Genomic DNA, 26679 nt, shown 5'->3' on the forward strand with positions numbered 1-26679 from the left:
TTAGACAAGTTTTTTTTTTTTTTAAAAGTGTTCTCTTTTCTTCCCCCCCCCCCCCCCCCCCCCGCGCAGGCAGCTCCCACACGCCCCCGAGAACCCCTCTGCAGTGCTGAGCAAGTCTGAAAAAAGAGCCATAGACCTGGCCTGGGCCAAGCCTTTTGATGGGAACAGTCCTCTCATACGCTATATCCTGGAGGTTTCTGAAAACAGTAAGCCTCTACCGGTCCACTTCTGTACTCTCCTCAAAGTTCACTTCTCCTCGTGTCAGTTTACCTCTAAATTATTTATTCTGACTTGGGTTTGGGGGAAGAGGGAACTTGACACGTGGGATCATTGATGCAGACTTGAAAAGATAGAAAATGTTTCACATTTGGGTCTGGGTGTTTCGTGTGCATTTCCGTGCACGGAGAGACAGACTCCCGCTGTGTTTTTTTTAATTTATTTTATTTTATTTTTTTGCTTTGACATTTAAATGCAAAATAAATCCTGCGAAGGATTTTATGAGTGGCTCAAATAAAATTTCAAGGATAACTAATTAGGATTATTCTGGACGTTTCTAACACTGTCCTCCTGTTAATACTGGAAGCAGTGGTAGAATCTCACTCTGTCCTTTTTTCTTTTAAATCAACCTCTAATTTGAGTCCAGTTATGCAGTGGGAAAAACATCTCACTTACAGAAAAAAAAAATTAATTACAATGAGTACTACTGAATGAATACCAATGCTGCACTTATTGTTTCACAAGTTATTTAAGTTAATACAAAAAAAAAAATCTTTCAACTTCCCATTTCTTTAGCGTGTAAAAATTACTTAACACAATGGCCAAATTCTCTTCAAAATAAGAAAAAACAGTGGAACATGCCGATCAAATGACACAGATTGGTGCTGAGCTACATAAATCAGGAAACAGTTCAAAGAAAATGGCTGCTGGTCTACACTTTAGTTTCCACAGCTGTAATTAAAAAGTTTACAACAACTGGAATCGTGATAAATGAGACCCAATTTTATCCAAACGGCTCAGTGAGAAGGATGGCTAGGAAGGCCTCTGTGGGAGAACTATGGCAAAGAGTGACATTCCTGTTGCAGAAAGATTTGATATCACTGTGAGCTTGATATAAGTTAGATGTATTTCAGTGGAGGATGATAAAACAAGTTTATCAGATGTGACCCACCTGTTTAGCTTATTTTATCAACTTATATTCAGTCAAACGGGGAATGTTTGCGCTAGGGTTGTATGATGCGATGATATGATTCTACTGCAGTAAATGATTAATTTATTTTAATTTTGCACGTCTAAGCAAAGATGCACACAAGTGTGGAGGTTGCTCCATGTCGTTTAAAGTAGATTTAGTAGAGCTCAAAACTGCCAATATAACACAATTAGTCATAATTGTTTCTTTTTTTGTCTTTTTAAATTACTGAAAATGTTTTAGCTGATTGGCACAGTGGAAATGAATGTGTGTGTTTGCGCGCTGTCATGTGGATTGTGTTTTTCCATTTTCTCTGCTCTAGACGCTCCCTGGGCCATCCTGCTGGCCAATATTGAACCAGAGTCCACAGCGGTGACAGTGAATGGCTTGATCCCGGCCCGCTCCTATCAGTTCCGCCTCTGTGCCGTTAATGATGTCGGGAAGGGGCAGTTCAGTAAGGAGACTGACCGGTGAGTGAAGGACAGACCTTTGTCTGTTCATCAGCATTCTCCTTTTTACTAGAACAAACACTGGACGAATCATAAAGTACAACTTTTCTATAGGGTAGGGGGGGGGACCTCATCACAATTCTGTACTTTTAAGCGCATTTTAAAGGATACTTTATTGTTAAGAAATTCAAAAGTATTACCCGTCTTCAAACCTCTCTGCAGTCCTGGTAGCTGTGCCAAGTGAAAGCATAACAGCACTTCTGAATCGGTATTTGGTATGTGCTTCCCTTTTTGGGGGTCATGGTTTTAGCAGAAACAAACACATACCAAAGACTTTGCTTCTTTTGAACAAACAAACACCAAGAAAATGAAAGAGACACAAAAACAAGCTACCTTTGATAGTTAGGATGGACAGACGGACGGATGGAGCGAAGGAGGGAAGCACAGATGGACGGGTGGAATATTGTGATGACCATACTGCGTTTCTTCATCTATTCTTTCTTTTTCTTCTTTGCAGTGTTCCTTCTGGCATTTATCTGGTTCAGCATCTTGACCACAAAAAAAAATATTCATAAAGAATAACACTGGCATACAAAATTTACATGGTTGCCACTTAAGATAAATCCCACCAAATTTTGCTTCCAAGCTGTGCTTTTGCCGCTGTGACATTGGACACGTTGATATTTACATGCTGTCAGATGGAGGGATGCTTCCTTTGAGCGATAACGCCGCCACAGAAAATGCTGATTTTCCTTTTCGCAAATCTACACCAGTGGAGCCAATAACTGCGGAGGCCGCCGTGTCTACGTCATCTTGAAGCCCCTTTGCCTTGTGGCTGCTGTGTTAAGATACAATATTTTGCTCATACCGAGGCGCTTCCAAATAAACCTTACTGTAACATTCGTGGAGTTACGAAACGATCCGGGTCTGAGGCGACATCAGCATTGTCATCTCTGTGGCTTCACATAACCGGCTATTCCTCTACCGCTGCCGGTCATGCTTCACCACACTGCCAACTCTGTACCCAGAGGAAACCCGTAGGTGGCGGGGAAAGGGCTCTGTTCCCGTCCGTTACAGTTGGCCCAGCACAAAGCCCTCCATGCGTCCAGTTGGCCGCCGTTAATTGTCTCATTCCTTTCTGTTATTTCCATCCCAGGCACAGCAGAGTCTTTGTGAGGGGGGGAGGGAGGGGGCTCTGCGTTTGTTGGTGGCATTACAAATACTAGGAAGCATCAGTAGACACCTTTAAGCAAATGAATTTACATAAATGACAGCTTGATTTTGAAGGATCTGATGGCAATCTTCTCTCTGTCATCTTCTCTTCTTTATGTGTATGTGATCTTCAGCGTGTCTCTCCCAGAGGAGCCCCCCAGTGCCCCTCCTCAGAATGTCATTGCCAGCGGCAGGACCAACCAGTCCATCATGATCCAGTGGCAGCCTCCGCCCGAAAGCCACCAGAACGGCATCCTCAGGGGCTACATCGTCCGGTAAACCCCACCCCCTGCCCGCCACCACCCTTATACATGCCTTTGCCTTCTTTGCCTGTTTTCCCCACATTCTTGGGACTCTTCTTTAACAGAGTCTGATAAACAGACTCTGCTCAAATCTATATATAGCACATCGCGTCACAGTAGTAGATTACTCTTTCCCCATGAAACCCACTTGTCTCTGTTAACAAAGCAACTTGAAAAATATTTTATCTGACGCACAACCAACCTTTAATTACTGGGCTGACTTGAGCAAGCATTGTGACTCTAATAGACAGAGTATGCAATGAGCCAAAGTGACTGTAAATCCTCTAAACATATAATTAGCTCGGGTCTCTGTCAGACTTTTTTAGTCATTACATCCAAATGAAACCGCAGGTGATTTCCAGACAAAGTCAAAGCTGCCTGTGGGATTTAAGGTGCCGCTTTGCTGGTGCTTTGTCCCCCTCTAGAAGGAAGACAGGTGTACTGCAGCTGAATACTGTAATGTCTGTGGAGCAAGAAACGTGGGGAAAACAGCCCCACGTTTTTACCACATCTGTAAATTAGAATGTTATGCGAAATATAATTATTTCAGGAATTTAATTTAAAAAGTAAAGCTCTTTTTTATATTCATTCAACAAAGATTGCTATATTTTAAGTGTTTGATTCTGTTAATCCCAATGAAATGTGCCTTACGGATAAAACCCAAAGAAACGGAAAATGTAGTTTCTCAGAAAACATAAGCATTTCAGTAAATAGGTGTAATTCAATTCAGTTATTGAACTGAATTACCATAGAAAATAACCTTTTTTTTTTTCTTTTTTTAATGTTCTTATTCATTCAGACATACCTCCGAATCTTTACGTTCGAACTTCGTAAATGTGTGTTTCAGTTACCGGCTCACTGGGCTCCCTGTGGACTATCAGCTCAAGAATATCTCCAGCCCGGATGTGACCACTCTACTCCTGGAAGACCTCATCATCTGGACAAACTATGAGATCGAGGTGGCTGCCTACAACGGGGCAGGTTTGGGTATCTTCAGCCATAAAGTCACAGAGTGGACTCTTCAAGGAGGTAAGGGACTCATCACAAATTAGATGTCTCGGTAAATAGGTTTTACCACAAACCTCTCTTTGGCTGCACCTCAAGAAAATGGACTACTCAGTGAACAATCAAGCAAAGGGATACCTCGGTTAAACCACATGCTGGTACTGTTAGCAGTGTGGGCAGGTGCTGAGGTTGGATGTTTTCCCACAACACATGTTCTTTCCAGTCAAATTTCCACTGATATGCTTCAATACAACACTCAGTTACTATTTTTTTATTTTTTTTTTATTTTGCTATTGACCTTTTGTGGCTTACCTTCTTGGAGGTCGTTATACTGTTGTGACTTAAGCAGCCTTACCTAAGATCGTGCAACCCGTTAACATAACCAAAACATAAGATTTGTTTGCTTGAAAAGCTTTTTTGTTGTCCTGTGTAATATTCTATTCGATTGAACTACTGGACTAACTTTTCAAGGATATTCCAATTTGTTGAGATGCAACTTTACATAAAACAAATTTGGAATTTCTCATGTGTAATAGCTTTAATAGGTGTTGTGTACATATGGTTGAATCTGGCTGCCTATTTTCTAACTACAGGTGTTCTATACACCTAAAAATCCCTAAGCATCTAAAGCAGTCACAAGTACACCCACAAAGAGCTCTGGTATTAGGTGTGTCAGTGGGAGAGTGATGGCAGTATCTGCCTTGAACCCGTGCAGCAGCGATCAATACTGGCAGCAAAACCGATGCGCGCAGACTTTAAACTATTAGTTGAAAGGAACGCTAACACTCTTTTTTTTCCTAATACCTTTCCGATTCTGCCTCTTTCTCCTTTTCTTCCCCCCCCTCCAATTCTTCTGCTTTCTCTCCATCATCCATCCCAGTCCCAACCATCGCTCCAGGAAATGTGCAGGTCGAGGCGGTCAACTCAACAACTATCCGTTTTACCTGGACCGCTCCGAACCCTCAGTTTATCAACGGCATCAACCAGGGCTACAAGGTCAGTGGGCCGCCGACAGTGTCCTCACAACGGGCCATCACGTCCACTGACAGAGCTGTCAGTGCAGAACATGCTCTATTACATGTAGGAAGAGGAGGAAAAAAAGCCAGAAGGCAAACAATAGTCTGCACCAATGAGAACAATGGACTGCTCTTTGTCCAGTTGAAGGTTGTGGTCTCTTTCTTTAGCAGCATTTCTCTGTGACTTGCTTCTCGTTTCCCGTCTGCTTTTTTGTGTATATCTTGAAATGTCCGGTGCCGATAGAAAGTTTCTCTTTTATTGCAGATTCAACTAACACTTAATTTTCTCCGTTTCTTGTCGGTTTTTGATGTGGGTGAAAATGTATGGAGTTTGGTGAAGTTGCTTCTTAAAAGAAAACCACGAATAAAATAAAATAAATGTATTGGACAAACTTAAGCCATTGACTGTTCTTAAACGTCTAACACTAGTAATTGTAACTTATTGTTACGAAATTGGAAAAAGTAGGTCAATTTTCACAATGTTTGTTTATTTTACAGAAAAAAAAAATTTGCAATTTGTTTCTTAGATCAGATTTTAAAGGGTTAACTGAATATGTAGGGGATGAGTGATTAAACAGGCACAGGGGAAGACAGTTTTGGGAGCATTAAGCCCCCCTGACTTACTTCTTTAATAAACATTTGCTTGGCCTAAAAACTGTAAATTAGCCCAAAATATTAACCACTGGGACTGATTACTGAAATAGCTAATTGGTCAATCCAGTTCCCATTTGTCCCTGTAGTGTGTGCAGCTATCATTTATGGTGACACAATATCCCATCTCTCTTGAGCAAAATCTCATAGAGCTTTACTGCTGTTCCTACGTTCTCCTTCATTCAAAACATCACCGGGGCACTACTCTAAAAATAGACTAAACCAAGATGCCAAATGATCCCTAGAGTCTTTGGCTGTCAGAGTAATTTTCTTTCCCATTGTCTCTCCTCTTGTTTTTTCTAGTTGCTGGCCTGGGAACCTGGCAAAGAAGAAGAGGTTTCTATGGTAACAGTACGAGCGAACTTCCAGGACAGCGTCCACGTGGGATACGTGACAGGTCTGAAGAAGTTCACCGAGTATTTCACCTCGGCGTTGTGCTTCACTACACCTGGAGACGGCCCCCGCAGCCCACCTAAGGCTCTGAAGACTCATGAGGACAGTAAGTAACTTTTCTTCTCACTCTGCCATCCTGGCAAAAGAAATCGGGCATCTTACAGCAACAACATCTTTTGGGCAAGATCTATTATTCATGCAGAATCATGTTGTAGAGATGCTGATAAAAGAAAAAAAGAAAAAGAAAAAAGTGTATTCTGCATCCACCTAGAATCTCCTTAATTGGGACATGACTCTCTTAATAGCTAAGCTTTAAAAGCCCATCTGCTTGCTGTTGCTTAGTTTGATTTTGCAGAGTTGGATTTACAATCCAAATGTTGAAATGTTCAAAAGTAAATGCCGGAGTAAATTATTTGCAGAACTATTTGCCCATTGGCAATGCTCATTATTTTTATTTTTCAAATCAAGCCCCCGGTGCTGTAGGCCACCTGAGCTTTACAGAGATCCTGGATACCTCTCTCAAAGTCAGCTGGAGTGAGCCCAGTGAGAAGAATGGAGTTCTAACAGGTAAACTTCCCAATTTTTTTTTTTTTTTTTACGAGAAATGAAGCAGAAAAAAAAAATACTGTTTTTATATCTGTCAAAGCTTTGTGGAATGAGGCCAATAACAAGAGCCAACCCTGAGATGGAACTGTGGTAGATTGACCTCATTTATTGTGCTAAGCACATGGGAGCAACAGTAATATTTGTTGTTTATTCTATTTGAGCTGTACGCCTACAACTGCCTTGGCCAGCCTGAAAATATGCTTTTACTCTTCCGAGACAATTGTCGGAAATATATTTCAAAACATATTCTGCAAAACAGAAAGTGTTCTCGTCTTCTCGTCTCGGTCATAATAACTCTACCACAAACATGTTAGCTGCAGTAAACATGACGGTTGCATCAATCACTGAGAGGAAATAAAATAAAATAAAATAAAATTAAGCCCTTTTGTTGTGCATGATAGAATAATTTATGAGGCATCGCAGCCACTAAAGAAAGTCCTCATGAGTTATGTGTTTTCAGGAAGTCACAAACAAAGTTGTGGAAGAATGGTGAGCACTTCTTACATTGTTGGAATAGTTTCATTGCCAGTTTTATGCATGTGTGTGTTTACAGATTTACAGTCTATTCTCAGGGTGTATTAGACCACACGGCAACAGTGGTGTCTACTGGTTTTCACCATTTTCACTGGGAATAGTTGGAATTAAATAGTTCCAAGTTTTGTGAGTCCACCAAAACATCTTCTGAAGTCAGAATCCTGACTTGGCATATCAGGTGTTCACCGACCCAGACTTCAAAAATGCAATACAGCAGCCTTATGTATAAAACATAATGGAAGATGCAGTAAAAAAAAAACTGTTAAGTTGTGTCAGACAGATATTAGAATACATCGGTTTATACCTTTACTGAACAAATAAAGGTATATGTATATGTAAGTGCTGATGTGCTGCTACAGTATTTGATTGCACAAAATCCTTAGAAATTCAGTGATGCTGCTGGTCAACAAACATAAGTAATAAACCGTCTGTTTTTCTTCCGTGGTTAAATTGGGTGAAGTACTATTCTGATAAATAATTTCTGACTTTGCACCATATACGCAACAGATGTACATCAAAAGTTGCATTTTGAAACTTTTTATCATGTTACAACCACAAACCTCAGTGTATTTTTTTAAAAAGATTTTATATGACAAATCAGCACAAACAGTGTATAATAATAGGAGAAATGAAGATGCTTTTCGATTTCTTTTTCAGCAAATAAAAACACAAAAAGTGGATGGCGTATTTATATTCAGTCCCACGAACTCCAGTGCACCTAAATAAAATCAATTGTACAGAATTTGTACCAACTACAACATAAAGTTCATCTATATCTAATGTGGTGTGGTGCAGCTGTTCTGTGAAAGCCTTAGAGGTTTTTATTTTTTTATTTTATTTTATTTTTCCAGTGGAAAGATTTAGTACAGTGTTATGCTATAGCATTAAACACCCTCATGGAGCACTGTTCAATCCATCATTTGAAAATAGGAAAGATTGTTCCACCACCTGCAGTTTTACCAACACATGCTTTCCATCTAAACTGGGAAATGACAGCATTAATTAGAGAACCACCAAAGATGCCAGTGGTCACACTGGAAGAGCTGCAGATGTCCTCGGGCCAGGTGAAAAAAATCCGACCGGTAAGATAGTGAGAGATAACGGGAAGACGGATGGAGCTAAAATCAAGGCATTCCTTAGACAAAACCAGTTAGAGACTGAAAAGAACTTGACACTGGGGCAAAGGTTCTGCTTCCAGATACACAACAGCCCTAAACATAGAGCCAGGGATGGAGGAGTAACTGATACAAACACATCCTAAAGTTGTCCAACTTTTATTTGTAAGATTATTTCTTTTGTATTTCACAGGAATGCACTACATTTTATTGATCTCCCACATAAAATCCTAATAAAATATGTTAAAGTTTATAGGTGTAATATGATAAAATGTAGGACAATTAAACAGGATAGGAGCACTTTTATTTAAGGACAAATAATAAAACGTATACGCATAGTATTATGTACATACCTTAAGAATGTACATATTTGAACATTTTCTTCCAGGTCATTTTAATGTGTCGCACAGTCCCAGGAGACAAACACCGACATGCCATGTGAGATTACTGATTTGGCAAGAAATGCTGCTTTAATGCTTTATGCAATCACATGAAAAGAGCTGCTGGCCAAGGAGCAAATTACATTAACTTTGAGAGGTTGAGCGTGTGTGCGTGAGTCTGTGCGGGAGGATGTGTGAGTACAGGGAGGTATAATCACTTGCTGATTAAATTTGCTATATTCAATTTTTGATGAAGTTAATTTAATATTTCTGTTAGCTTTCCCCACAGCAGCGAGCTGAGGGTTGCCATTGTTGTGAAACCACTGCAGAATTTTCACAGCGAGGACTCGTGCTCCGCTTAACCCGTCTCTGCTGCTGCTGTGTCAGGATACCGCATTTCGTGGGAGGAGTTCAACCGGACGAACACGAGAGTCACCCACTACCTGCCAAATGTCACCCTGGAGTACAGGGTCACGGGCCTTACCGCTCTCACTACGTACACTATCGAAGTGGCAGGAATGACGTCAAAGGGCCAAGGCCAGCTGTCCTCCTCTACCATCTCCTCTGGGGTCCCACCAGGTCAGTGACCAAAGATGTAAACGCTGTAATAAATTTATTCTAAAAAAAAAAAAAAAAACACATTTCATCAATGCTTACTCCTACTAAATGCTTAAAAAATTTGTAAAAGAATTTGTGGAATGATCTTTCTCGCCATAGTATGATAGAATAGTTTGGAAATGGCTTTTTGGCCATCTCCAGATTGATGGGAAGCGACCGTTGATTCTCTAAGGTCAGTGCTGAACGTCTTCCACCCAGGCAAACGGGGTTAACCAGCGAACTGTGAAACCTTATAATTTTATGAAGGTGAACACACTTGCTCGGTTAATCAAGGACATTTTCTCATTGGCTTACATGTGGTTTATATATAAGCTCTTACAGTAAAGTTGGGCTTTGTAAACCTACAACCCAACTCACTCTGTGTTTCAGTTTATCTATTTCCCACAGCACACATTTATTTACTTTAACTACTCGCTTTATTATTGGATCGCGTTATTCTAATAGTAAAAAAAAATGATGTTTTTTTTCTTTGTTGTTGTTTTTTGCAGGAACTTTATGGCACATTTCACTGACTTGTCTTTAAAGTGTCCTCTCATTGCTGGTTTGTAAAACAGACTCCAGTGAACCAGTTTCCATCAGTCTTTAATTTTCAATATTTGGAGAGAGTCCTTTAGTGGAGATTGAATGGTTGCATTTATAGGCTCCGAGGTGCACCCATACTGACAATGACCTGTTATAAAAACGAGGACACGACTTATTTGGCACTCATAAATGCGAGCTGTAGGTGGGGAAAAATACCACGCTGCAAAATAAAACTGAGTAACGTCACACTGCCTTTCTGCCCATTTCTCCGCTCTTGAGCAGTTTGTTCTTGCCCGTCCAAATACCAATCACAAATTTCAACCAAGCTCGACTAATCCACAGGACAGAATTGCAGGCTTGCTCATTGTAATCAACGAACAGCTTGGAAAGTTTCCCCAACACTTCCTGTTGTTTCAGATTTACTGCTTCACACCAAACCAGGTGAAAGAGCTCCATTTTTCGCCTGCTAGCAGACGCAATAAATTCTCATTTCTGTCACCCCATTTGGGACGGAACCAAAGAATATGGAATAATTTATATATATATATATATATGTGTGTATATATATATAAATACACACACACACACACACACATCTGGCTCACATACACAAAATATTGGCTCTCATGGGAGGATTAGGGGCAATTACCGTCTTTAATGGTTTCATATTTGCAAACTCTTGAAACAGGAGCACAATGCCAGTGGCAATTACTGGAGCTGCATTCAGACGCCGTACATCTGTGAAATCTGGGAAATGACAGGCTGTTATATTGAGAGCAGACTTCGGTGCAGCAGTTATAGTCCCCAGAATGGCAATTACCCCCATTGTATGTGCATAAAGAAAACGCCGATGTGCCTGCAACTGTACCATAACGATTGAGCTAAAAGCAACCTCAATAATTCGTCATGCAAATAATTTTCAAGGTGGTGATTTTACCACAAGACATATAATCTGCGTTTCATCGGGAGTAAATATACTCGCATTTGAGCAGTCTTGGCAGGGAAAAAAAAAAAATGTTAAGTATGCCAAGGGGAGTGATTATATCTTTTATTTTTAATATGAGGGTATTCCTGTATGCCACTGTTTGACGTTAATGCCTTCCTCTAGGATTCATGGAAGCTATAATCTGCTTTGGAATTTCAATATGGAATGGTAAATTTTTTATTTGTCTAGAGGAAAAAAAAAAAAAACATGAGGCATGAGGAAAGAGTTTGAGTTTCACACAAACCTGCCTAGAGAGACACAGAACTGAAAACTTTAGACATGGACGCGCACAAAAGTTATCTTTTCAGATTTGTTTTCCGTTCCCGGATTACCCGTCAATAATCCATTTGTATTGTTTATTCATCTCAAGTGTAAACAATCATGGTATCAGATTGAATCAAGTCTCCACGTATCTCCTGTGTAATTGGCTTTTATAGCTCTGTCTCTGTCCGTATGCTGTGTGTAAAACGCTGTTACGAATCTAATTTGACTTTAATGTCTTTGCTGGATTTGGGGGTGTGTAAAATAAATAAAAGTAAGAATAATGGCTGACAAAATCCACTTGTGTTCAGTATTTGTACCGCCACAAGAGGGCAGTGTGGTTGATGAATTTTGCTAATAAGAACCACCTTATATGAAAGGCAGCAAAGGACGAGGTATTAAAAGGGTTTTTTGTTTTCTCTCTCTCTGTTTTCTGTTGTCTTTGCTTTCTCATAGAGCTTCCCGGCCCTCCCACCAATATTGCAATAACCAACATCGGTCCGCGCTCAGTCAACCTGCAGTTCAAACCCGGCTATGACGGAAAAACATCCATTTCCCGTTGGCTGGTAGAAGCCCAGGTGAGCCAAGCTTAAAACTGAAAATCAAGAATAAACCCTCCAAAAGACAAACGTCATGCATGATTATCTTTTCCCCAATATATGCAGAGCTTGGTAAAATATTTTCACCTTCTGCATCAATTTTTTTAATTATGTATTTTCATGCAACAGCCACAGTCTTCAGCGTATCTTATTGAGATTTACTTGATAGACCAATTACATAGTTGCTAATAATTTTGAAGTTGGTGGAAATCTGACAAAAAATGTTATGCATTTTCACTGAACCACTCTCGTGTGACTTTTCTAAATAAAATCTAGGGCAAACAACTTCCTTAGCAGTATCAGTTAGTTAATAGAGTATTTACAGTTGCTTCCCCTATTCCTTGTAACAGCCTACAAATATACAGTGCTCAGTCAGGAAAGCTCTTTAAAATACCAATAAAGATTCAAAATCAGCTTTTGTACAAGCTGATTTTGAATCATTCTCCTAAATAGATGTAGATATTTTTTTTTATTTAATTTTTTAATAGCTCTTGGCTATTCTTTTAACTGGACTTGCAATATGTTTTTTTTTTTGCTCTTTTTTATGATTTTTTTATTTTTTTTTAACAGATTTTTTGTGTTTCTTTCTTTGATATCTTGCTAATACATGTTGTTGTGTCTGGCTTAGAATGGTTTTAAATGTGCTATACAAATTAAGTTGGCATTGACCTGTCAATATGGCTGTTATATAAAAGGCTTCAGAGCTCTAAGTGTAACTTTAATGCAGAGTTATGACAAAATGTCCTGTTACCTGAAAATGGAAAAATCAATCCTGACGATCCTGGTTTTTCTTCACACAATTCGGGTCGTAAGAAAATGTGTATAGTTTGGCACAAGCCACATAAAGGACAGAGCAAACGTATAGCAGGTTTTCTCATCATATCAGACCAATACTCAGCACTTTGACCTACATGCAAAATGCTATGTGTGGTGAAACTGTTTGCAGGAAGATGGCTGGATGTAAATGTAGGGCAATCATATAAGAAATCTTTTTTTTTGGGGCTGCAAAATAATTGTGCCTGGGCTTGAGGTTTACCTTCCAATAGGACATATAAACGCACAGTCAGAGCTACAATGGAATGGTTTAGTTAATGGCTTAGTGATGGACCAATCAAAGTCCGAACCTAAATTCATCTAAATTTGAAAACGTACATTCTTAGATGCTCCCTTTCCGTTCCGACTTGGCTTGGGCAATTTTGTAAAGAACAGGCCACAATTTCAACATCCACATGTGTGCAGCTGGTGAAGATATAACCGAAAGATGAGCAGCTATATATACAATCAAAAATGATTCAACAAGCCAGTGACTGAGTAGTATGACAAAGTTTTGTGGAAATGTGTGAGTGCTATGAATACTTTAGCGAGGCACTGGAGATCTGGTGGACTGTCAGAGACTTTCAGACATCTCTCACCCCTCCTCTGCTGTCGTCCTTGCAGGTTGGGATGGTAGGAGAAAATGAGGACTGGGTGACAGTTCATCAGGTGTCAAATGAACCTGAGGCTGGCTCTTTGGAGGTGCCTGGTCTCAACCCGTACACTCTTTACAGGTAATATGCGACATTTCACCTTGACTTCCTTTTACTGTCCTAGAATCTTGACCTGGTGCCAGTTTTTTATCGGTCAGTGGGCAGAAAAACAAAAATAAACACATACACACATAGTCATATCTGGGACCACAATCCAGGCTGACACCAGTCTGTGCCCAAACTGTCACTCCCAGACAAACAGAAATCGGTCACTTTTGAGGAACAGTCCAAGAGCAACGACAGTTCAAGCCTGCTCCAAACCGGAAATGTATTTAACACCACTGTCACTGTTCACTCTGAAAGAACTGAGACGCTGCTAACTGTAAGCTGTACTGCTCAAAAGTCGACACCTTCCAACTTTTACTGAGATCAGAAAAAGCCCACACAGTACCCAACGGTCAACATGCTGTTGGACTTTTTCCACTGCAGGTGGTTGCACCGCATCAAATAATGGAGAAAGATGGATTCCTCCAATTTCTTCTACTGGATTGTTCAAACTGGGGCACAGTGTGTTCTAGGTGTCCAACTCGGGGGCTGAAATGGATAAGGTAGTCTACGTTGAGCTTCTGGAATGGCTTCGACCTCAACCCCTATTAAAACGTATGGACTGTGTTTAGAAGCTGTGTCAGTGCCAGGAAACCAACACATTTAAATAAAGTGTAGCGTTTTCGATAAGGAGAATGGTCAAACATTTGGGAAACGTATGCCATAAGCTTTTTGATGCCGAAAAGGAATGAGGTGGAAGTGCAGCTTTTCTTTATTGCACATTAATTAAACAAAGTGTTTGAATAAAAATAGAATAAATTGTAGAATTACAGGACTTTTAAAATGATAACACGAGTCCAATTTATTCTGTGTTCTGGGGCAAGTTCAAATAAATTAACAGGCTGTTGCACGCAGCCACTTTCTAGAGGATGCTCTACGAAACAGATTTGTTAAAATGTGGAGGGCATCAAAATCACCAAAAAATGAATTCCATTATTTTTCCACCCCCCTGCACAAGGAGAGTTTCAATTTGCTCTCTATTGTCTTCGTCTAAAATATGTCATCACTCTGCGCCAAAGCCAAAAACACCGGTTTGGTTGAGATCCGGTTGTGGAATTACGCAAAATTACTCAGACTTCATATCATCCTCCATGAAGCCTGTGGCTGCATTTGTTGGGTAATTGTCCATCTGTGCTGTAAAGAAAAATGTAACTCTAACTGTTTGGCTGAAGTTATACCCTGTCACAATCATCAGGCCCCAATTCAATATACACTGAAGCCCCTCTGTCATTAGAGACAGTGTGTGGCCAGACCATCAGACAGACTCCAGATGCTTTACAGATGCTGCACTGCTATCCATTACAAGTTTTCTCCATGTTTTTTTTTTTCTTTCCACTAATCTGCTGAATCTCTCCTCTTTTCCCTGCTGTTTTAAATCCTGATGGGTGTTGAATGTTTCTACTTGCTAGGCTATGTTCTCTGTGAGTATTTGCTTTTATAACAGGGTTGAAAAACAATTCTTACCAAAAAAAAAAAACGACACAGCTGTCTCAAATTTTCAGAGCGATCTGTCAGTCTTACCCGTTTTAAGGTATAAACTAAAAAAAAAAAAAAAGTTCACGATAGATTTATGACATATCTATAGCAGGTTTTATATATGAAAAGCGATGTTTGGGTGCGAGGATGAATGGATGGTAGTTTAGAGTATTAAAAAAATATACATGTTTCCATAATAATCCAGTAGGAACCCTGCTACCTGCCCTGCTGTTCTTTATTTCAGTTGTTACTCCTATCTGAGCAGTTTGCATTATTATAGAGGCAAAACAGTTGTTTGGAATGAAGCATCTCTTCGTCACGCTCCCTTCCAATTAAGATTGTGCAAAATTGTGACAAAATCGCTAATTAAAGCGTACGTGTTCTCCTTGAACTCAGATAATTTCCTTTCATCCCTGGAGCTCATCTTAATTTCTTTGTCTTTAAACGGAACGCAAGATCGGTTTGGCTATTTTTCACTGTGCTCATAATGTTTATTTTTATCCGGTCTGTTTGTTTTCCCTGATCACATTCGGTTCACCAAATTGAATGAGCCAGTCCCCGAAGATCAATAGGAACTGCAACTTTTCTCATCCTAATAACTACTGCCAGTTTACATTTCATCGTGGATGCAACACATTATTACGTTGCACATTCAGGCATTAACACAGATGAGCTTCCTCTCGCCGTATTTATATTGCGTTTAAATTCAGGGCTTTGATCCGTGTTTGGCAGCATGAAATCTCATGTTAAAACATGCGAGCCGCATAGAAATGGCAGGTCAGGCATTTTTCGGGAAGTTGCACCACGATGATCCGGCAATCTTTCCAAACGCTAGATTCCGGATGCGCCAAGTAAACATAGTGGGCAGCAGTCCTCCAAGCCAGCCGTCCAGGAAGATTCAGACTCTTCCAGCTCCTCCGGACATGGCCCCCGCCAATGTCACGCTTCGCACAGCCAGCGAGACCAGCCTCTGGTTGCGGTGGATGGTAAGTGACACGGACAACACATTCTACACAGTACCACTGGGGAACATGTATTAAAACAAGTCTTAAATCATTTTATCTTTTCTTATAGAAGCATAACTTAAAGTGAAAATTAAAAAAATATATATATCAGCATAATGTTGTAGTGTTCATTGCATAAATATTAAATTTAAAAGTTTATAGCTTGGATTATTTCTTTACGACCTAACTTAAACCTCTTCACATTTGTGTCCCCGACCTTACTGGTCAGTACTGGTGGGATCCTTGGTCTTCATAATGCTTCTGTTGAAGGTGCTTCTATGTGCAAATGATAAATTCTGTCTAGAAAAACGCTGTCACTTTTATTTTTCATATTTATGCAACGCAGCCTCTGCCTGAGTGGGAATACAATGGGAACGCAGAGCAAGTGGGCTACAGGGTCCAGTACTACCGCGTCGGCTCACAGGGCCGTGGTCTGACCCACATCATCACTGACCGTCTGGAGAGGGAATTCACCATTGAAGACCTGGAGGAGTGGACGGAGTACGAGGTTAGGGTCCAGGGCGTCAACGGCATCGGGTTTGGACCATGGAGCCAGCCGGTCAGAGGCAGGACCAGGGAATCTGGTGAGTGAGTGAGTGAGTGAGCCGAAAAAGGTGTGTGAAGAATGCCTCAGTGTGCAGAAAGACAGATATCCTGTTCGGTCCAACTTTGCTAGAGGGGGAAAAAAAAAATCCCCTTTATAACTTTTGCATAACTGCATTTTCAGCATCTGTTCAGAGTATCTTCATTAGTAGTCAAATTAGAGGTATGGAGCAACGGTTCACACTGTGCCATATGTTTAATTCATTAGCAGACACACTCAGACTCTCCTTTTTATATACCACACCTCAGTTTAGGCTCAGACAATGCCTTTCCACTCCTCACTGCTGCTTTCTTGTAATGTAGCAGATGCTGGGTAGAGTAGAACGGAGGGAATGTGGATAATGGGAAACATATGACTTTAAATATAGAAAGCACTTTATTTTTTCTCCAAACCTGTTAAGAAATATTTTTATATTAGCTGTTATGTCTGCAGATGAGTGGCAACTTAGCTGAAGAGGTTTTGGAAAGGAAATGTGAACACTTAAATGTCTTTTCTTTTATAAAACTGCAGAAATGTAAATACGCTGATTAGCCCTCGTGTTTCTGACCTCCTACATTCTTTATTTTCCAGTCCCTTCATGTGGACCCACCGACGTGTCCGCCTTCGCCACCACCTCCAGCAGCATCCTGGTGCGTTGGATTGAAGTTCCTGAGCCCGACAGGAACGGTCTCATTCTCGGCTATAAGGTATTTTTTCTGCTTTAATGCTTAACAGCACCTCTCCAATTATTTATTTGCCGAAAGACCAGAGACCTCTAATTAGCTTGCAGGAATGTCATCTTTTCTGTGCAGGGATGAAAAAGCAGCACAGTGTCAGTTTGTCTTCACTAATATGCAAACTCCCTTCCCTCTGAACTTGTGCTCCTGGTTTCCTTCCCTGGATCAGGTGATGTATAAGGAGAAGGATTCTGACGGCGCTGTCCGTTTCTGGATGGTGGAAGGGAATGCCTCCCACAGTGTCCAGCTGACCGGTCTGGGGAAATACGTGCTGTATGAGATCCAGGTTCTGGCTTTCACTCGGATTGGAGATGGCCGACCGAGCTCTCCGCCAATCCTGGAGAGGACTTTGGATGATGGTACAGATTCACTCGCATTGTACATGCCAGTTATTCAAAATTGGGTTGTGAGTTTGGGCTCGGAGTTTTTGAATCCCTCCCCCATAGTCCAAAAACAAGCATTAGCAGCTCACTCTAAATTGCCCTTAGGTATAAGTGTGTGCAAGGATCATTATTTTCACCCAATCACCACTGGAGAGCGGCGCCAGCCCCACATTTCCTTGCACAGGGACATGGATCGTTATGTAACAGAAAGGGGGCGTCGCTGACAAGTTTTCTGTTAAAAGGTCTTTAGGAATCAGCCTACTGGTGAAAATACCCTGTTCTGTCAGTCTGTATTATCTTTGGTGTTTGATATGATACTCCAGGGCAAAAACAGAAAAAAAATGAACACAAATTGACTGCTGACTACAATATGTGTAATTTATTGTTGATAAATTGACTGTTCAAGTGTGAGAGAGAGCCAGAGCCCCACATTATCACAGCACCTCCACCTTAAACTGTTTAGCATGTTGGAGCAACCAACTAAACTCTGCCTCCCAGTCAGTAAATGCATTTTCTTGCAAGTTCGGCACAATTTAAGGGATATAATCAAGCTTTCCAATGGTATGATATTATTTTTTTCTAATAAGAATTGTTTCGACAAGGAAATATTAAGCACAGCCAAAATTTCTCTACTTTTTTTGTGCAAAGTTTGCAGTTAATTGTTGGTTGAAGAGCAGCCAAAGTCTGCAAAGAATGCTTGGATAGCACTGTAGAGAATTATAAACAATGATATCTTTAGGAGGCATAAAAAATATATGTACATTTACATTAGTTTTGAACTGAAACCGAATGTTTTTTTTGGGGGGGGGTTTCTGTTGTTTTCCTGCAGTACCAGGACCTCCTGTTGGTATCCTCTTTCCTGAGGTACGGACCACTTCTGTCCGGCTAATTTGGCAGTCACCTGCACAGCCCAACGGCATCATTCTTGGTTAGTAACACTCAAAATTCTTTCCTATTTTGGAAAGATTATTTTTTTTATTTACTTCTAAATGTAGATGGAAGATAAAAACCATAACTGAATCTAGAACTGCACTCGCTTTAGGTTATTTACCTGAAAGCAATGAGGAGCACAGATGTAGCTCTGAATGACTCCCAACATATTGTTCTAATGCTATTGTTGACTAAACTGACATGGCAATGTCCAACAGGGGAAATTAAATTTTGCCATGTTTCAACATTGCAGAAAGGGGAGTTTAGCTCCCTCCTAAACTTGTTGGGGATTTTCTTGTGCAACTGTGATTTGTTGTACATCTGGTGTGTAATTCAGTTTCAAATCCACAGTGGGTCTTACAAAGCAAAGCAGCAGGCAAGGGCAGATGCAAATGGAATCACATCATCTGGGACAAAAACTTAGCTTGTTGTCATTGCGAGGGAAGACGGAGAAAAATGAAGAAACTTTCAGCTTCACTTGTCCGTTTTTCCTCTCCAGCCTACCAGATCACTTACCACCTGAACTCCACTAACAGCAACGCAGCCATAGTAGACGTCCTGAACCCCAGCACTCGTCAGTACACCGTGACCAGCCTTAAACCGGAATCTGTCTACGTTTTCCGCATCACAGCCCAAACCAGGAAAGGCTGGGGCGACGCAGCCGAGGCCCTGGTCGTGACCACAGAGAAAAGAGGTGAGCGTGAACTGCAGGCTGGGTTCAAGTTAGATTAATTTGCAATGATTGAGACCAATTTTAAAGCAGCAAGAGCAAGATTTGTGCTGAATGCGACACGTTCAAGCGGTTGTGCATGCCGACCAGACGTGGGTGTGTGTCTCGACTTGTTGGAAGGCGCTCTAAGCCGTCCCTCCACTTCTAGCCATTAATTTTCCAGTCAGCAGTCCGCTGAGCAGATGTGTTTACTAAAAAGAGTCTCTGTGCACTCCAGGTATATATTAGATGCACTCTGATGCTGCATTTATCTCTTTTCTTCAAGGCATGTGGATAATTGTTTACTCTGCAATTTCTGTCAGAACCGTTACGCTTGGAAAACGATTTAGGAAATCTGAAATTTGCTACTCGCATCCATCCTGTTTTTAGTGTAAGGGAGAGCGTTTCTTTGGCACATTCATCAACCAGTCACCTAGTATTTCAACATGCCATTAAATTAATGTATTTGAGTGAAATTCTAATATTGTTACTCCTGAGCTAACTGGACTGTTGTTCAGTTAGCTAAACATAAATTTTACATTTCAATAGTAACTCCAGGTCACGGATCATGCACGACGAGTGGAGAGGTGCAAGTCAGAGTTACTTGGTGTCCAGCATCAAGTTTACATAGATGATTTGAGAAGCCATAGTATCTGCTGGTGTTGGTGATTTATCAAGACCAGTGTCAGCATAGCCATCTACCAGGAAATTGTAGAGCACTCTGTGCTGATTTCACACACTTTTCAGTAGAAAGATGTGTGTATTACATGCTTTTTTTTTTCATTGTAACATGTTGTACTCCAAATTGAAACAATTGTATTTGTATAATCAATAGCCTAACAACAACAATACCACAGATAAACCTGTTTAAGACCTCTGCATCTGTATCAAGAATTTATTCCAAAGCCATTTTAAACGGAAATCATCCATGCATCCACCAGCTTGAAGGCTAATTTATTTTCTACATAGGAGATGTGACGTTAAAGGTTGACAAAGGTCAAATTACATTTAGCCTCCTGTGTAAGAAAACTGAGCGGAAATGGTCTGGAAATAAACCGGTGACAGACGGATCAGTCAAGCTGACCATTAAATGTGGCTTAGCACCACAGATAAAGAAGCTGGAACAGAGAATCCCATTTAAATTATTGATTATTCATCCCGTTTCTGTCGTCCATCTGGGATCCCTCCCCTGATTAACATTTTTTTTTTTTTTTTTTTCCGACTCAAGTTTCTTTCTCCTTACTTCTGCCTCCGGTTGTTCCAGCCCGTCCACAGCCCACCAGCCGCCCGGTTGTCCCTCAGAAGGACGTCCAGGCCCGTCACGTGCTGCTCTCCTGGGAGCCAGGAAGTGACGGGCTGTCCCCAGTGCGCTACTACACGGTGCAGCAGAAAGAGCTGCCTGAGAACAACTGGACGGTGCACTCCGCCTCCGTCAACCACGAGGCCACGTCCTACAAAGTGTCCAGGTAGTCCGGTGAAAGCTTCCGAGTAAAGTCTTTCCCTGAATTTTGGTTTTCGGTCGGCCGTGTTTTCACGGAAAATATTGCAAAAGTGAAACGCCACTTTATCGCCTAACGATGTGCTCATGTTACTTCAGAGTTCTTTCAGTTTCAATCAACGTCTGCTACACTGTGAAAATGGTTTAAATTAAACTGGAAATTGACAAAAAAAAAAGAAGTTGTTTTTGTTCAATTTTGGCTTCATTTTAGACTGTGTGGTTAGTTTCTCACACAGTTATTTCTCAGCAACATGTGTTGTATTTTTTTTTTTTTACTCATATTGAGGAACTTCATGTTGCTTCTCTTTTTTCAGGCTAAAACCTTTTACTTCCTACCAGTTCAGAGTAAAAGCTACTAATGACATTGGGGACAGTGAGTACAGTGAGGAGAGCGAAGCTATCACAACTCTGCAGGATGGTAAGGTTCTATATTATATTTAATGTATTCTGGTAATGCTAAAAGTATAAAGCTTTGACAAGTAGAACACGAGTCAGAAAATATCGAGCGAGTCCTCCTTCAATTTTAGCTGCTCAATGCTTGCATGAATTAGTCCTTTTGTCGTGATGTGGACCCTGCCAGCAGAAGCAGAGATTGATTCGTGCGTGCGCCGTCTGCGATTCCTCAAGACACGGGAGTCTGTCGTTAAATCTCCGCTAAACAAAAGCCAGCCGTGTTGTGCTGCAGCCAGCTGAAGAAATGTATCGCTCCTGATCTTTTCTCACTACTATTTGTAACTCAGCGGTCAATGCTTCTCCTGTCTTGGCTCCCGTGTGTGTTTACGCTCCCTGAATGCCTCAGCCCGTGGACAGATTTAGCTGGCTGAATAGTGCGCATTTTCAAGTCAATTTAGCTAATCTATCTCGCTTTTATTGCCTCAGTGCCAGACGAAGCACCGACAATCCTCTCTGTCACGCCGCACACAACTACATCGGTGCTGATCCGCTGGCAGGTAAGAGCAGACGGCAGAGCGGATTTCCCCCCCCCCCCCTTGTTTTACTGACTGCAGAATCAATTAAAGTCTGAGAAAGTTTCCTCTAATAAGAGACCAGGAGAGTCCAAGCCCTGTACTTACAGAATACAGACTTTGTCAGTAAGACGCTGCACTCTGTGATATAAAAACACCCCTCCCGCTGCACTCATACCTGAATTAACAGCTCATAAAGAGGAAAACAGGAGGCACGTATAGACAGTTTTACTTTTATGAACACTTGTAGAGTTTATGAGGATAGAAAGTTGCTTGTTTTTCTCTCTTCCTTTCCCTCTGGGCCTGTTGACTCATGTTCAGCCAAAGGGGGTTTCTCTACATCACTTAACATGTGGAAAAGTGCTCTGTCTTAGAGGCAAAAATTTTTCCCTTTTTTTTTTTTTTTTTTTTTTTTTTTTTCTTAAAGCCTCTTAGTAACATCTACTTAGAAACAACTCATAGTAAAATCAGATGTTTATGCCGTTTTATTTTTTTTGTTGTTGTTTTTATTTTCCCCAACTTCTAATTTTTCTCCCCTTAGCCACCTGCTGAGGAGAAGATCAATGGAATCTTACTGGGATTTCGGATTCGCTATCGTGAACTGCTTTATGACCGTCTCCGCAATTACATTCACACAGCCAACAGTCTATCCTCATGGGCTGAGCTGAACGGTGAGGAGAAATATTTATTAACGCAGCATGCAATAGCAGAGATTGATTAATGTGTGCACCATATCATGGGAAAAAAAGATGCTCCCAGTTTCTAAAGGTCCCCACATAATCGGCTGTACTTTACCCCACCTGTACTCTACTCAGTACAAATGTGCTTCTGACATGTCGGCGCAAAGGTACATTTTTATGACTGTGTAATTGGTTTCGGGAAACAGTGAAGGCTAATTTATCAGGAAACGGTGTCGGGAAACAGAGTGGCAGTCTAGCAGTAACTAGTAGCTAGACTGTCTAGCTAGCAGTAGACTGCTACTAGTAGCCACTAGTGGCTAGTGGCTACTAGCAGTAGCTAGACTACCACTCTGCCACACTAACAGGTGTGCAGTCACTGCCTTCGTAGAGAAGAAACGAGACTAGGTGCCCAACTAGCTCATCAAATGTTCTAACATCTATGAGGATTATGGGAAATCAAGGAATTTGTCACAAGAAATGTAGGAAATCGAAAGGCTTGACTAGGAAAACTCGACCGTCCACAGGCTGTGTGCGTGCAGATCACAGAACACGCACAGAACGCCCGAGTATTTAGGAGCTTTTAATTCCTGCTTTGCAAAGATGTGCTCCTCTACCACTCTCTTGAAGTCCAACCCCAGCATTTCAAACATAACTTTGTCCAAGGTATTGCAGCACGTTGATTCTTTTCCGCAAAACAAGAATAAAAAAATAACACCTCCGCAAACACACTCGCCAGTTAATACGAGGTGCTTGTGGTTGTTTGTGTTTGGTTTCCATCACACACGGTCGTGTGCGTTATGTGCGAAACATCTTTACTTTGGTCTCATTAACAAAAGGACATTGTTCCAGAGTTCTTGTGGCTCATTCAGCTTTAACTTTTCAAACCTGAGCTTCGCTTGCATATTGGTGAGAGAGAGAATATCTTCTTGTTAAGCAAACCATTGTGCTCCTTTTATGGGCTGTCTTAACCTTCATTCTACACCTTTATATTCCAAATCAGCAAAGTGTCAAAGCTTCTCTAAAAGCTTATCAAGTGCATTTGTTTAATATTATGAAATTTTTAAGCAACCATGGACTGTGTTTTACACACAGCCATTCGATTTTGCTTCCTTTATTTCAAACATTTATTGATGATGTGGTAAAACCCGGTTTAATTAAAAAAAAAAAAAAAGAATTGACCTAAAAAAAAAAGAAGTTAATGTTATTATACCATGATACATTAAAACCCTAGAATTAAGATATGTATTGTATGATATTTTCTTTTGCATTACAAAGTCCCTCTGTAATGCATTTTATAAAGAAGGATTATGAACCAGCAGCAGAGAGAAATTCTGAATACAGATTAATTCAAAGAAAGGTGCGCTTTCCACACTTTACTCCGGTAACACGTAATTATAAAACTCTGTCTTGGCTGATTATTCCTATGTCAGCAGCACCATTATATCCATTAGAGGAAAACTGTCACACAGGCCCATTCTGTTGCCAACATATCCCCAACGGTCTTGACACTTCACAGCAAAACATTTCATCTTGTGATCAGTGGTTATCAGCCACAGGCTATTATTAGGTTTACTCAGGAGCCACTCTGTTTCCACCACTCTGTGCAGCATGGCCTGTAATTTGACTCTTGTTGAGTCATTCCCAGGCTAATTTACAGCCATGATCTCTGGGACCGTTTAGGGTGGGTTGTATGAAAACAGTACTGCTCCAATCAACAGGGAAAGTGAAGGACTTTGAACAGATGCCTGTTCCTCTTGTTTGTTGTTTTTATTATTATTTACTTTTTTTATTTTTTTAATTACCTCTGTTTTTTTTTTGTTTTTTTTTTTCTCAGCCCCCTTCACCATCCGGAATCTAAGTGATCCCACTCTCACTCAGTACGAGCTGGACAGTAAGTTTCTGTATCACACAAACATCTCACACACACACACACACACACACACACACCTACACACACACACACACACACACACACACACACACACAGATGAAATTTGCAAATAAATACAATTCAAAATCTTGTCGTTTTATTGAATTTTATTATGCTTCCAGTAACCACCAGTTTAAAAAAAACCTCAAACGTTTAATTAAATGAACACATTCGGCTGGCGATAGCTGTATTGCCTTAGTACAAAAGCTTTGTATCAGGCAGAAAGTGAATCTGTACTCAAATATTCACACCTCTTCACTCGCTCCACCTTTTGCTATGCTACAGATCCATTTTAAATAAATGAAAGACATTCACTGATTTTAGCTAATTGTTTTTCCAGTTGCAGTGAATGTGCAATCATTTCTCCTGTTAAAAGGAGAAATGGCTGCCCATGCAGCTCAAAACTAATGTCTGTTAGCTACTAACCTTACATGTGAAATTGTTTCCCTCTGCTGCAGAGCTGAGTAAACACAAGCGCTATGAGATACGCATGAGTGTGTACAACGCTGTGGGCGAGGGGCCAAGGAGCCCACCCCAGGAGGTATTTGTCGGAGAGGCAGGTATGTGTGCTTCTTTGTTTACTTTTGTGAGTTTGTGATATTGTACAAACCCTTTTGACGTGTCAGTAGTATATTTAGGGTACAGTTGAGTGTTGGAACGCATGTACTTGAAGCTGCAACACATTTTACATGAGAAATAAGTGTACGTTTCAAGAAAATGCCAAAAGATGGAGATAGTCTGAACAACCTTTCACACATTTTGTCATTTTACAAGCACAGACCTCAATAAATGCTGTTATAATACATTCAAGAGACTTTGTTCTTGATTCCTGTTTGTATATCTGTATGTCAGTCAAACTGTCACTTTTTTTATTTTTTTATTTTAATTTTTTGTGACAGTCCCCACAGCCCCACCGCAGAATGTTGCCATTCAGTCAGCCACAGCTACTCAGTTGGACATTACATGGGACCCTCCGCCACTGAATGCACAGAATGGTGACATCCAGGGCTACAAGGTCAGACTCCCATCCTGTGACGTGCTAAATGTTTTAGTGGTCCACTATGTTTTACGTAATGGTGTATTAAAGAAAAAAGCACTAGATTTTTCACTTTTATGTATTATAGATCCATTAAGACATTTGCTGGTTGCCACAATCACCAAAATGCTATGCTTGACCAACTGGTCAGAAACTCAAACTTCCTATCTTTTTTTGTGATCATTAATTTCACTATTTCTAACGAAATGGTTGTGACAATCACACCCTTTGTTGTGGAAGTTGCGACTGAAAGTTTGCGGTTTTTAGAATCAGGAAGGTCCTTCAAAATTCAGTCTAAGGAAGCACTGTCTATGTAATAAGCTATTGAAAAGGAAACTAGGTTTCTATGGAGATGTATTAGCTGCTTCTAATCAGGTAGCTAGACTTGAAAATATGACAGGAATGCAAAATGTAGAACATTAAATGTGGTTTTATGGTCACTTTTCCTTTTTAAATAGCTCATTAAATAAGCTGTTCTTATGAACAGAACATTTTTGGAATTTGCTTGTGGAGGCCTATAGAATGTTGGGACTTTATTATACTTTTCTTTCATTAATAGTTTTTTTTTTTTTCCTGACAGAAACAGCTGTATATACAGTATATAACATCTTAGTACATCTGCGATATTCCTTCTAGATTTACTTTTGGGAGTTCCAGCGTAAGAACGAGACGGAGCGATTGCGGACACTCTTCATGCCAGAGAGGGGGGTGAAACTAAAGAACCTGACTGGCTACACCACATACATGATCAGTGTGGCTCCCTTCAACGCTGCCGGTGACGGACCCCGCAGTCCTCCGACGAGGGGACGTACTCAGCAAGCCGGTAAGTCTAGCGTCTATGTCTTTCAGTAGGTACTTAAGTTCTTCAATCAGTGTTAATGAGCCCATGGATAAGTACTGTCAGGACAGAGCAAATATATCTCTTTTGGAAAGACCGCGAAAGGAGCCGGAGACAAATGTTGATAGGATGACATTACTATAATAGATCAATTAGAACGCTTGTATGGATGTGTTTATTCAATAGTCCTTGTTCTGTGCTGTTGTTGGTTTGAAGAGCCCTCAGAGTTCCCTCAAAGCAGAATCAGCCGTGAGGAAAGAATGTGAAATGACAATGATGCTAATCACCGCTGTCAGCGTGTCAAACAGTGTTAGCAGAGCCACATGCTGAGCATAAGTTTCAAATCAGCTGACCCATTCTGTAAAAGGGATCTCAGGTTTGGAGGTTGTATGAAAGTAGCCTTACAGGTACTGTGTCTCCACAACCTCACCATCCCTTTTCTTTCAGTTTTTTTTTTTTTTTTTTTTTTTTTTTTTTTTTTTTTTTTTAACTCCGGGGGTTTTTT

General features: G+C 40.6%; 1 protein-coding gene across 6 annotated transcripts in view; it reads left to right on the forward strand.

The window, feature by feature from the left end:
* LOC106952180 (protein sidekick-2-like) overlaps nt 1-26679 on the forward strand; it is a 142552-nt gene that overhangs the window by 77475 nt on the left and 38398 nt on the right. For all 6 annotated transcript variants that reach the window (XM_015040143.1, XM_015040147.1, XM_015040144.1 and 3 more), the window contains exons 13-36: nt 70-206; nt 1509-1656; nt 2982-3122; nt 3997-4178; nt 5035-5150; nt 6125-6320; nt 6683-6781; nt 9237-9428; nt 11692-11813; nt 13272-13381; nt 15717-15867; nt 16232-16469; nt 17060-17175; nt 17375-17564; nt 18418-18516; nt 19018-19212; nt 20492-20693; nt 21040-21143; nt 21605-21675; nt 22232-22361; nt 24205-24261; nt 24759-24860; nt 25200-25315; nt 25973-26159. In XM_015040143.1, the coding sequence (XP_014895629.1) occupies nt 70-206; nt 1509-1656; nt 2982-3122; nt 3997-4178; nt 5035-5150; nt 6125-6320; nt 6683-6781; nt 9237-9428; nt 11692-11813; nt 13272-13381; nt 15717-15867; nt 16232-16469; nt 17060-17175; nt 17375-17564; nt 18418-18516; nt 19018-19212; nt 20492-20693; nt 21040-21143; nt 21605-21675; nt 22232-22361; nt 24205-24261; nt 24759-24860; nt 25200-25315; nt 25973-26159 (3401 nt within the window). The remainder of the gene's footprint in view (nt 1-69; nt 207-1508; nt 1657-2981; nt 3123-3996; nt 4179-5034; nt 5151-6124; nt 6321-6682; nt 6782-9236; nt 9429-11691; nt 11814-13271; nt 13382-15716; nt 15868-16231; nt 16470-17059; nt 17176-17374; nt 17565-18417; nt 18517-19017; nt 19213-20491; nt 20694-21039; nt 21144-21604; nt 21676-22231; nt 22362-24204; nt 24262-24758; nt 24861-25199; nt 25316-25972; nt 26160-26679) is intronic.

Source organism: Poecilia latipinna, unplaced genomic scaffold, assembly GCF_001443285.1.
Source record: "Poecilia latipinna isolate Pla-1442-1.1 unplaced genomic scaffold, P_latipinna-1.0 Scaffold497, whole genome shotgun sequence".
NCBI classification, from domain to species: Eukaryota; Metazoa; Chordata; class Actinopteri; order Cyprinodontiformes; family Poeciliidae; genus Poecilia; species Poecilia latipinna.